At 46.3% G+C, this 12,850-nt stretch overlaps 1 protein-coding gene across 1 annotated transcript in view; it reads right to left on the bottom strand.

Moving 5' to 3' along the window:
- Positions 1-250: 250 nt before the first annotated feature.
- NUP43 (nucleoporin 43) overlaps positions 251-12,850 on the bottom strand; it is a 208,158-nt gene continuing 195,558 nt past the window's right edge. The window contains exon 8 of the mRNA XM_069955648.1: positions 251-646. Within this exon, the coding sequence (XP_069811749.1) occupies positions 420-646 (227 nt within the window). The 3' untranslated portion in view covers positions 251-419. The remainder of the gene's footprint in view (positions 647-12,850) is intronic.

Below are 12,850 nucleotides of genomic sequence, written 5' to 3' on the forward strand. Positions count from 1 at the left end.
AAGCAGTTCGGGAAGGAGAAGAATACGGATTAAAATATAGTGCTTTTTCAAGCCCTATAATGACACAGCCATTGAGAGAGAGCATCACATTTATATGTATGTGTGAAAATACAGCCTTGCTCCTGTTTCATACTGCCCATGGCTCAGGCAACATGAAATAAGGGACAGGTTCCCTAATTGTAAAAAAGCCATTTCATTGTTAAAAAAAACAAACAAACAACTTTTGTGATCAAACAAGTTAACAGCCGAGTCATTTGTAACATAATTTATTTGATATTAGAATATCATAGTACTATTGCAGTACTAAAGTAATATAATGACATAAAAATGTTAACATTGACTAGTGCATTCTGTCTCTATAGCACCAATGCTTTCCTTATAAACTACCTAGCCCTTCTGAAAGTTCAGTTCTTTGCAGCTCAGGCAAGTGGTTGCTTGAGAACATAGAGAGACTCTGCATCAGTGCCACAGACCAGATATTCTCCTAAAATATCCAGGCTGTTTACAGATAGGGTTGGATTGGGTAAAAGGTTGGTTATTTCTAGCTGTCCTTTCGTGGGATCACGGTTTAGCCACGCGGTCATGAATGATTGGGCGATTGACTGCCTCACAGTGCTCTGGGACAAGTTTACATTTCCTCTTCCTCCTGCAAAATAAAAACAAACAGATGTGTCAAAGGCTGTGATGATGTGAATCAGACAGCCAGAAGCTTTACAGGTGCCAGAATAAATAGGCTTAACCCTTTAATGATGGGGCCAGTTTTCATTTTTGCACTTTTGTTTTTTCCTCCTCATGTTTAAAGGGGTAGTGCGGTGCTAAACAATTATTCACTAAATAACACACATTACAAAGTTATACAACTTTGGGCTGGGTTCACACTATGTATATTTCAGTCACTTTATTTCAGTCAGTATTGCAACCAAAACCAGGAGTGGATTAAAAACACAGAAAGGCTCCGTCCACACAATGGTGAATTTGGGTGGATGGCCGCCATATAACAGTAAATAACTGCCATTATTTCAATATAACACCATCCACTCAATTTCAACATTGTGTGAACAGATCCTTTCTGTGTTTTTAATCCACTCCTGGTTTTGGTTGCAATACTGACTGAAATATACATATACTGACTGAAATATACGTAGTGTGAACCCAGCCTTGTAATGTATGTTATGTTAGTGAATCGCCCCCTTCCCCGTGTTTCCCCCCCACCCACACCAGACCCGGAAGTGTAGTGTTCTATACATACCTGCCTCTAGCCGACCCCCGTCCGCCATCTTGTGCCATGACGTCATCTTCGGACGGACGGACGAACAGCTCCGACCGTCCCTAGTGCCGGCTGCCCTCTGCCGCATCATCGGCTGCCCTCTGCCGCATCATCAGCTACTCAGCCGCGATTGGCTGAGCATAACTGTGCTCAGCCAATCGCGGCTGAGCAGCTGATGACGCGGCAGAGGGCGGCCGGCCAGACCAGACACCGTCTAGATGACTAGTCACGGCTCTTTACCTGCACCAAGTGCCAGAATAGAAAAGTTTTCTTTGATATACCCAAACATAAGACGGAACATAGAACATTTTAGCAGCTCTATTATAGCAGCGTTATGTGCAAAATACTCCTGATTCCCTTTAAAATGTTGTTATAACTTTCGAAATCTAAAATCAACAGTAAGCATGTTTGCAATTTACTTTTTTTTTTTTTTTTTTTTTATAGTTGGGAAAAACAGGACTTCCTGTGTTTAGTCTCTTTGGAAGAAAAAAACTAGACACAAGTTGTTCCATGTTTCCCAGGTCATTTGTGCGCACAGAGAAGGCAGTTGTATGCCATGAGACTCTGTACTGGTCGGGACTTCATGTGTTTATTCTCTTTTTATTCAACCAGCACAAGACTAGCAGGGTGTGCTCACGTAATGACATGAGGACGTCAAGCTGAGCGGTGTTAGACCCATGGCCACGCAGCAGCTGAAGGGGAGAGGCGGAATGCTGGGGACTTGGAGCAGATAGTCCTGGGTCTGCGGTTGTGTTGCAGGCAAGAAGAAGCAGGCTGAGTGGAGTCTGAGGAAAAGAGTAACGGGCCCTGTGTTTGCGGAGGTACGAGGAGGCGTGGCAGCAAAAGCTCGGACTGAGGAGAGGCGCTCTAGTGTCAGGAGACGGTGGTGACTGAGGATCAAAAGAGCGGTGGAGCTGTTACAGTCGGCGAGCGGGACAGCACGGCCAGCCAGGAGGACGGAGGTAGAGCTGGATGCAGAAGCAGGAAGTAGCCTTTACGTCGGGGACTAGCAGTGGACAAGTTTATCTTGGAAGCGACAGAAGTTTGGAGACATTAGTTTTTTGGGAGGAGTTGGGGCTATCTATAAGCAAGCTCTGTGCCTGGGACTATTTGGACTGGGTGTTTTACAATCTACCTACTAAACGTGCGGGGATATTGTGTTTGCCAGCTTTTTTTTTTACTGGGAATTGCAATTCTGAGAGGGGATGGTTTGGTAGCATGATAGTTAATATTCGTTGAAGGGTTAAGGGTGAGGAACCAACTTTGACCAAGATATTGGCTGCAGTTAACTAGTCCAATGAAACATTGCAGCGGGTTACTGTGACTGAGCAGAAGATTAAGATACTAGAGAACAAAGTAGAACTGATTTCTGCTGAGATGAGAGATGTTAAGATGTCTAACTTAAGGCCCACAGAACGATTATTGGCTGTATTCAGTGTTTTTATAAGTTCTATAAGGAGTTATATAGTACTAGGTGGCAGGAGGGGCTAGTATTGGATGAATATTTCTCTCTGCTTGAAATGCCAAAACTCCTAGACAGCCAAAAGCAGTGGTTAGACAGTCCTATTGAGGTGCAGGAGCTTTTGTTGACTCTTAAAAGGTATGTCTGCAGGGAAGACGCCGGAGCCCGATGTGCTCCCAGCAGAAGTTTGTCGGTTGGTTGATCAACTGATGGGTCATTTTTTGTGAGGTGCTTTATAAGTCCTACAGAAAAGAACGACTAGCAGACTATGTAGGAGGCAGAGACTGTTTTGATCCCGAAAGCTGAAAAGGACTTAGTGGAGCCGAGTTCTATAGGCCCATATCGCTTATCAACTCAGATATGAAAGTGCTATCCAAACTACTAGCTAATAGACTGATAAAAAGTCATGATCTGGTTGGAAAACAACAATGTTGTTTTGTACCTGGCAGGACCACCTTTGATAATATTAGGCGGGTGCATGCGAACATTCAGATTGGAAAGGAAGGTGGGGGCCACTCCATACGGTCATTAGATGCTGCTAAGGCATTTGACAGTGTGGAGTGGCCCTTCCTTTGGAGAGTATTGAAAGAATATGGTATTGGTGAGTTTTTGTTTTTTTTACAGTGGCGGAAGATTATCTATTGTAAGCTTAGAGCATGTATTTCCCTTAATGGTCAGACCTCAGATCGCTTTTCCCTGGAAATAGGAATGAAACAGGGCTGTCCTCTCTCCCCCGCTACTCTTTACCCTGGCCATTGAGCCTTTGGCGAGGAGTATTAAGAAAAATGTGGACTTGGAGGGGTTCGGGGCTGGAGGAAGAGGGGACAAGTTGGTTTTGTATGCTGACGACTTATTGCTGTTCCTAGGCAATACTGAAGCTGGGTTCGAGTTGGCCACAGCAGAAGCTGAGAGGTTCGGACTGTTTTCCGGTATTAAGATCAACTGGGAAAAGTAGGTATTGCTGCTGTTGGACCCAAGTATAAGGCTTTGATCACAGATGGATCTCAAGATCGTAGGTCCAGAGGGTTCTTTTAAGTTCTTGGGTATATGGATATTGGGGTATTTGAATAGATATAAGGAGTTGAATATAGCCCCTTGGGTAGATGAGATGAAGCAGCAGGGGACAATTTGGAGCAGACTTCCTCTCTCCAGGGCAGATAGGGTTGGAATGATTTGGCTGCCCCAGTTAAACTATGTTTTTGAGGTGTCCCTAGTATACATTAGTAAGAAGTGGTTTGGGAGGTTCGAAGGGTTATTCAATGAGCTGTTTTGAAACAGGAAGAGGGTACATCTGAAGCTAAAAATGCTGACACTCCCAAAGCTAAAGGAGGTTTGGCGCTGCCTCATATTTTTAAGTACTACATTGCCAATATTCTTGCTTGGTTGGTGAGTTGGAAAGAGGTGGATTTTTTCACTAGATGGGTTAAAGAACAGAATTGGCTGGTGTTCAACATCTTTGAATTATTGGAGATTAAAGTATTAGTTAAATATCATAAGAATAGAATATACAGAATGTTGATAAGAGCCTGGTCTGTAGTAAGGAAAAACGATTGGTTGGATGGACCATTAAGTTTTACTCCAATGTGGCGTAATAGCCGATACCCTGAAGTAGGGAAGGTTTTGGATCCAGAATACTTGGCTAGAAGAGGGTTACTGTATGTTGACCAATTTTTTGAAAATAATAAACTTAAATTTTATGAGGAACTGTCCTAAAGGGCAAATTTTTTAGCGTGCCATTTGAGATACCTCCAGTTAACCCCTAGGTGATCTAGAACATACCTGTACGCCCTGGCTGCCTGTCCCCAGACGCCCCTGGGCGTACAGGTACGTCCTGTGCTATAAAGCACGCTTTATAGCAGGTGGGGACCGGCTGAAGTGAGAAGCCGGGATCTCACCATTAAAGGGGTTATCCAGCGCTACAAAAACCTTTTCCCCCTACTGTTGTCTCCAGTTCAGGTGCGGTTTGCAATTAAGCTCCATTTACTTCAATGGAACGGAGTTTCAAAACCCCACCGAAACTGGAGACAACAGTAGGAGAAAAGTGGCCATGTTTTTGTAGCGCTGGATAACCCCTTCAATGGCAAACTGCAGCCTGTCATTAACCCCTTAAACGCCACAATCACATAGTTTAAGTGTAAGTGACAGGGGCAGGTGACTGCGGGGGTCCCAATCAATGTAACGGACCGCCAAAGGTCTCTCACCTTACTCTGTGCGGTCTGATTGGCGCTCTGGTTAAGTCTGTCACAGGCATATGGCATAGCATTGTACTGTGTATGTAATGTAATAACTGTATGTAAAAGTCCCCCAAGGGGACTTAAAAAGTGTAAATAAAAAAAAAGGTTTAAAGCGGCAATATCAGCAGGTTCTTCCCAGAGAACCTGCTGATTTGCCGTAGTAGCTATGTATCTCAGTAATACATAGCCACTACTTTTAGCTCTCTCCGCCCCCGCATGGTTTGTTAAATCACTAAATGCTCTTATGCAAATTACCTGCATAAGCGCATTTAGGGCATTGCTCAGGGCCGGAGAGCAACGCCGCGACCCACCCCCTCCTGTTCAGCCCACTATGCATATTCATAACTGCATAGTGGGCTGTATACACTGCGGCTACACAGGGAAGCACAGGCTGCTGCACAGGGAAGCACAGGCTGATTCACGCACATGCGCGAACCTCCCCCGGGCCACCGCCGATCCTCCCAGAGGTCCCTCAGGATGTAAGTGTAAGATAGACTTTATACTTACGTCTTGAGGGACCTCCGGGAGGATCGGCGGTGACCTCGGGGGGTTTGCGCATGCGCAGGAAGCCATGTATTACTGACACACATAGCTAATACGGCATATCAGCCAGTTCTCTGGGAAGAACCTGCTGATAGTGCCGCTTTAATACTGCAAAGCCCCTCCCCCAATAAAAGTTTAAATCACCCCCCTTTCCCATTTGATAAAGAAAACATAAAAATATTTAAATAAATTAACATATTATATACCATAGCATGCGTAATTGTGCGATCTATTAAAATACAACAATTGTCATTCCTTGCGGCAAGAGGGAAAAAAAGCGCCAGGATTACAGATTTTTTGTTACATCATACATAAAAAAAAGTGTTAATACCATATTTGTGTAGATCAGATGTTTTGATAATTTTTTATTAATAAAAACTAGAGATCATGGCGGAAAATATTGCACCCCATACAGCCCCGTAGGTGAAAAACTAAAACAGTTATAAGCATCACAATAGGCCCATTTTATTAATAATTGCAAAAAAAAAAAAGGATGTTATAGAAAATAAGAACATACGACATTAGAAAATCTCTGTAAACCTGCATATGGTGGTGTTCGGACTGACCTAAAAAATAATGGTATCATGTCGCTTTTACCATATAGTGTATTACGTAGACACAGGAATCCCCCAAAGGTTACCATATTGCATTCTTTTTTTTTACGACTACACCAATTTATATTTTCATAAATAAAACTTTGGGGGTTCTGTCATACATTTTATGGTAAAATGAAAGACGCCATTACAAAAGTACAACTACTGAAAAAGACAAGCCCTCACATGGCCCTGTAGATAGAAAAATGAAAGTGCTAGAGCTCTTAAAAGGGGAGAAGGAAAAAAACTAAAACGCAAAAATGAAAATTGACGCAGTCCTCTGGGTCATTTTGGGTTGGGTCTTCAAGGGGTTAAAGAATGCAATTAGAGCAACAGAAGGGGAGGACGGTTGGGAAATTAAGAGGTTGGAGTGTATTGAATGAATGGTTGAAATGTCAAGTAAGATACGAGGGAAGACTGCTAAACTGTGTAAGTTTTTTGGGGAAGCACAAGGGAGTAAGTTTGTTATTCACTCAGAGGAAATGGGAAAAGGTTATAGGGACGAAACATGAGTTTTGGGCTAAAGTTTATTTAAATACAAATATATCACGGATAATAAACAAAGTAACTAAATTCTTTTCCACTCATCGCTTATATTATGTTGTTAATGATATTAGGAAGTGGCGAAAGGAAAATTTATTGGATTGGATTAGATGCCGATCTCGTAGTGACATAGTATGTACTTTTTGGAAAATAGTGTTTAAAGGGGTATTCCCCCCAAAATTATTTTTGCATTAATACGCTGCCCACCCGTAGCTTTCCATCTTTCCAATATACAGTTATTATGGATTCTGCACAGTTTTGTTTTTATTCAGCTGCATTTACCCCCACAGATTGCATAGAATCATCAGACCTCAGTCCAACCCGACACGCTCCCTGCTCCTGGCTCCCTGCTCCTGGCCCCCACCCTCTGTGTCGGCATCACATGTCCTCAGTCCCAGCACAGTGAAGTGACTGAGAACACTGACGGCGGTGGCTGCTGTTAGAGAGGAAGACAGTCATCAGCGCAGCTGTCACTGTCTCCCTCTCTAACAGCAGCCACCCGGTCACCCCCAGCCCAGAGCTCACCCCCTGTGTCCAGCACTCACCCGCAGCACACAGCCCCCCCGCCCCACAACCAACCGCCCCCCCCCCCATCACCTGTCATCCCTCACTCACCCGCGGCATAGCCTCCTCCGCACTCACCCGCGGCACCCCTCCCCCCCCCCCCCCCCCCGCGCGCGATCGCCCGCGTCACCGCCAACTCAGCTCTGCTACACAGTCACCACCAACTCAGTTCTGCTACACAGTCACCGCCAACTCAGCTCTGCTACACAGTCACCGCAAACTCAGCTTTGCTACACAGACACCGCCATCTTAGCTCTGCTACACAGTCTTGATCTCCTTCATTGTCTCAGCTCTGCTACTTCACCATCATCAGGCATAAGCATTGCATGATAGGAAATGTAGTTTCCTATCTTGGATATAGATCGGCTTTTAGAAAAACTTGTAACTCAGGAACGGCAGCAGCTAGAAAGATGGGAGACGGCTCAAAATACTCAGGGGGGCTTAGTGAGTAAGGCCAGCTAGGTTTGGGAGCATTACATTTTTTAGCTCTTGGGGGGAATACCCCTTTAAGGTTGTGACTAGTGATGAGCAAGTACTAAAATGCTCGGGTGCTCGTTACTCGAGACGAGTATTTCCCGATACTAGAGTGCTTGTTTCGAGTAACGAACCCCATTGAAGTCAATGGGAAACTTGAGCATTTTTGCAGGGGACCCAAGTTCGGTAGAGGGAAGGTCGTGTGAAAACCTGTCAACCTCAGAAATTGATGGAAACAACGGAAATGGACAGGAAACAGCAGGGGCAGCATGTATGCATGCTTCTGAAGCTGCCTAATGGCACCATTACGCCTAATTCTGTCCAACAGCCTGGTTAAAACAGAGGTATGCATATGGACCACCCAAAAACTCAGCCTGACACAGCACGGCAGTCAGAACACAGGGAACCATTAAAACAGAGGTAGCATATGATAAACCACCCCAAAATTTAGCCTGACACAGCATGAGGGTGAGGACAGAGTGAACAAGGTAGAAGTGGCAGCCAGTGAGTCTTCCAAAAATTATACCAGACACAGTATGGCAGTGAGCACACAGAGAACCATTAAAAGTGACTGAGGAAGCAAGTGAGCCTCCAAAAAATTAGGCCAGACACTGCATGGCATCAAGCACACAGAGAACCATTAAGAGTGATGAAGCTCTGTCTAGACTGGAGACGGGCGAAATAGTCTTGCTGCGGTGCCATGAAACTGTCAAAGGCCTTGGAGAGTGTTCCCCTGCCCCTTGACAAGCTGCCTGTTCCACCCCTCCTCTCCCCCGCTTTTTGGCACACAGAACTACGTCCTCTGGCGCCAGTGGTGTCAGATGGGAAGTAAATTTTAGGCTTCTGCACCAGGACCTGTTGATATTGATTCACTCTCATACTGCATTCCTCGGCAGGAATGAGAGTGGGCAAGTTCTGCTTGTACCGAGGGTTCAGAAGGGTTAACAGCCAGTAATTGGAGTTTTCAAAAAAAAATTTAACCCAAGGGTCACGGGAAAGACAGCCTAACATAAAAAGTCAGCCATGTGCACCAGGGTCCCAACACGCAAGAATTCCCTCTCCTCAATTGGCTGACTCTCAATTTCCTTCTTCACTAATTCCTCCTCTTCAGGCCATACATGCTCAACAGCTAAGGATTGAGTATGAGTCCCGGCAGCAGTCTGCTTCTCTTCCTCCTTCTCTACTTCATGCGGAGAAAAAGACGTGAGGGTGGTCTGGATATCTAGCAGCGGATGTTCTTTCCCAGTCTTCTGAGACGAAAGCAAAGTCTCAGACTTCAGTCTGAGCAGGGAAGTTTAAAGCAGACACAGCAGCAGGATAGCGAGGCTGATAATGGCGGCATCGCCGCTGACCATCTGTGTTGACTCCTCAAAGGGGCCCAGTACCTGACAGATAGCAGACATCCACGTCCACTCCTCATTTTAGATTTGAGGAAGCTGACTGACCTGACTACCCCTTCTTGCCGAGGTAGACATCTGGCATTCCACAATGGCTCTGCGTTGTTGGTAAACCCTCGCTACCATGTGGAAGGTGGAATTCCACTGCATGGGCACGTCGCACGGCAGTCGGTGAGCTGGCAATTGCAAACGCCTATGCACTGCCCTAAGGATGGCCACGTCTGTGGTTGACTTGCGGAAATGCGAACAGATGCGCCGCACCTTGGTGAGCAAGTCAGCCAAATTTGGGTAGGTTTTAAGGAACCCGATGCACCACTAGGTTGAACACGTGGGTCAGGCATGGCACATGTGTGAGGGGTCAGAGTTGCAGACCTGCCACCAGGTTCCGCCCATTGTCACACACAACCATGCCTGGTTTGAGGTTTCGTGGAGCGAGCCAAAGATCGGTCTGCGCTGTGATGCCCTGCACCAGCTCCTGGGCGGTGTATGTATTGTCGCCTAAGCTCAGCAGTGCTCATGCACCTAGCGATACCAAATGGAGAAGGAGAAGGAAGGAAGAATAAAAAGAAGAAGGTAGGTTTTGGAGGAAGAAGTATACAAATCATGAGAGACCGCGACCGAGGTAGGCCCCGCAATCCTCTGTGTGGGCAGCAAATGAGCGGGACCAGGGTCAGACTCTGTCCCAGCCTCCACCAAGTTAACCCAATGTGCTGTTAGGGAGATAAAGTGTCCCTGCCCGCCAGCACTTGTCCATGTGTCCGTGGTTTGGTGGACTTTGTCACTGACCGCGTTGATCAGGGCACGGATGATGTTATCAGACATGTGCTGGTGTAGGGCTGGGACGGCACACCGTGAAAAGTAATGGCGGCTGGGGACAGAGTAGCGAGGGACAGTCACTACCAGCCGATAGGGCAGCATCTCCAGGCTCAGCAGTTTCCCTATTTGCACATTTAGGGCTTGTGCATGTGGGTTATTGGCAGTGTATTTATTCCGTTCAAAGTTCTGTTGTAGGGACAGTTGAACGCTGCGCTTGGACACCTTGCTGGAGGGTGTGGAGCATAGTGGAGGTGAAGGGGTGGGTGTTGGGCGGGAGGCGCTTGTGACTGAGTGGGGGGACTGACAGCAAGCACGTGACACAGGGGAAGGAGCAGGGGTGTGACTTGCAGTAACTGAACGGCCTTGGTTCCACTGGTACTGGAGAGGGGTGTTTAGCACTCATATGCCTGTGCATGCTGGTAGTGGTGGCTCCCCTGCTGATTCTGGCATGGCACACGTTACACACTACAGTCCGTTAGTCATCCGCACTTTCTTTAAAAAACCTCCAGACTTGGGAACATCTAGCCCTGGCCACGGGAGTTTGACTCCGTGAAACAGTTGCTGATTTACTCGCTCTGCCCCTGTTTCTCCCTCTGCCCACCCCTCTTCCTCTTCCAACCGGTCCTGTGGGTGAACTTGCCTCCCCCTCAGAAGCACGGTCTTCACTAGGCTTATCCACCCAGCTTGGGTCAGTCACCTCGTCCTCATCCACCAGCTCTTACTCCAATTCCTCACTCTCCTCCTCACTTTGAGTTACATCCATGACAACAACCTCACTGTCTGACAATCGGGTCTCATTGTCATCATCAGACACCTCTTCCAACCACGCTTGCAAGTCCCCACTCTCATCACCCACTGACTGCGTGAGCTGCATAGTTTGGGCATCGGGACAGATCGACTGTTCCGGTTGCTAATGAAGCAAGGGTTCCACTCCCTTGGGTAGCGTGGGTGGACTGGGTGGAAGACTGGGTGGTGGATAAGTTACTGGACATATCCGCTATCCACGTGATCAACTGTTCACACTGCTGCGGTTTCAATATCGGTCTACCATGAGACCCCATAAGTTGGGCAAAGAAGCTAGGGAGTGGACGTCTGCGGTGTGCCACTGCTACCTCCTCAACAGGTGCTGCTGTGTCACCCTGCCCTGAATCACGGTCTCTGCCAACGGCATCGCTTGGAACACCACGCCCACGCCCTCGACCCTTACGCCTGGGTTTCACCATTTTATGGACACTGTACAGTATGGAACTTATATATGCCTTGCGTTTGAAATACAGAAATCAGGAAAAATACTTGTGGTCCCACTAGTTTTGGGGGGCTGTGGGATACAATCCGAGTACACTGAGCACCTCTTAGGCGTCTGAATGAAACACCTAATGTGACCTTAGTAATGTCCCCTTTCTGCCAGCAGCCGATCACCACAGTATGCTGGTGAAATCGTGGTAGCAGCACTACAAGTCCCAGCCAGCAGTCTGTAGTAATACTATTGAAAACACGATTTGAAGCCCTTAAAAGGGTTGTTTGTTTGTATTGCTAGTATTCCCTGCCTACTGGAACGCTAGATCCTACACTGACGCTCTCCCTGACCAGCAGCAGCTCTGTCCCTAATCTCTTTCAGCATGCATGTGAGCCGAGCACTGCTGGCTGCGCTTTTAATATGGCATGGTAATCTGATCTGGCCAACCAATCGCTGCTATCGACATGTATGGGTCCCATGTGATCACAGGATGTACTAAAGAGTCTCCTGCATGTTTATGAGAAATAGCGCCCAAACTTACAACAAACGTATGATGAGATTTTCTTGAGTATCGCGAGATGCTCATCCGAGTAACGAGTACCATAGAGTACAAAGCTCGGACGAGCATGCTCGCTCATCACTAGTTATGACACACATTTGAATTCACGTTTGGGGAGGAATATGAATGCGCTCTATTGGGGGTGTTTAACGATCAACATCTGGCCAAACATACACTCACCGGCCACTTTATTAGGTACACCTGTCCAACTGCACGTTACCACTTAATTTCTAATCAGCCAATCACATGGCGGCAACTCAGTGCATTTAGGCATGTAGACATGGTCAAGACAATCTCCTGCAGTTCAAACAGAGCATCAGTATGGGGAAGAAAGGTGATTTGAGTGCCTTTGAACGTGGCATGGTTGTTGGTGCCAGAAGGGCTGGTCTGAGTATTTCAGAAACTGCTGATCTACTGGGATTTTCACGCACAACCATCTCTAGGGTTTACAGAGAATGGTCCGAAAAAGAAAAAACATCCAGTGAGCGGCAGTTCTGTGGGCGAAAATGCCTTGTTGATGCCAGAGGTCAGAGGAGAATGGGCAGACTGGTTCAAGCTGACAGAAAGGCAACAGTGACTCAAATAGCCAACCGTTACAACCAAGGTAGGCAGAAGAGCATCTCTGAACGCACAGTATGTCGAACTTTGAGGCAGATGGGCTACAGCAGCAGAAGACCACCCATTACTAGCATGGTGTACCTAATAAAGTGGCCGGTGAGTGTATGAGGATGGTAATCTATAAGCTGTTTTTTGCAGCTTGATTGTTCATTATGCGAAATTGAGATTTTTATTATGGCCTAACAAAAATATTTTAAAAAGCTGGTGAAGAAAAGTTAAGAGCGATTGTCGTTAGATGGGAAAAATATTGGAAGTAGTTTTTTTTCTTCCCTTGTGTGTCTGCTTCCTCTGTCAGCTGGGGTTGGGTAGGGATGATGAGGTGGTTAATGACATTAGGTATGGTTAAGGGTAATACTTAAGATAATACAGCACAAGACTAAAAAGCTTCAGGAGACTGGACCTGGATACACCAAGTACAGCTTTGTTATAAATAATAACTTTTATTTGTATATCGCAAACAGGTTCCCCAGCACTTTACATAGTTTTGCCAGTTATTGCTTAATGTCCCCAGTAGGGATCACAATCTAAATTCACCTTTTGGGG

The sequence above is a fragment of the Dendropsophus ebraccatus genome (genome assembly GCF_027789765.1).
Source record: "Dendropsophus ebraccatus isolate aDenEbr1 chromosome 6 unlocalized genomic scaffold, aDenEbr1.pat SUPER_6_unloc_1, whole genome shotgun sequence".
Taxonomy (NCBI): Eukaryota; Metazoa; Chordata; class Amphibia; order Anura; family Hylidae; genus Dendropsophus; species Dendropsophus ebraccatus.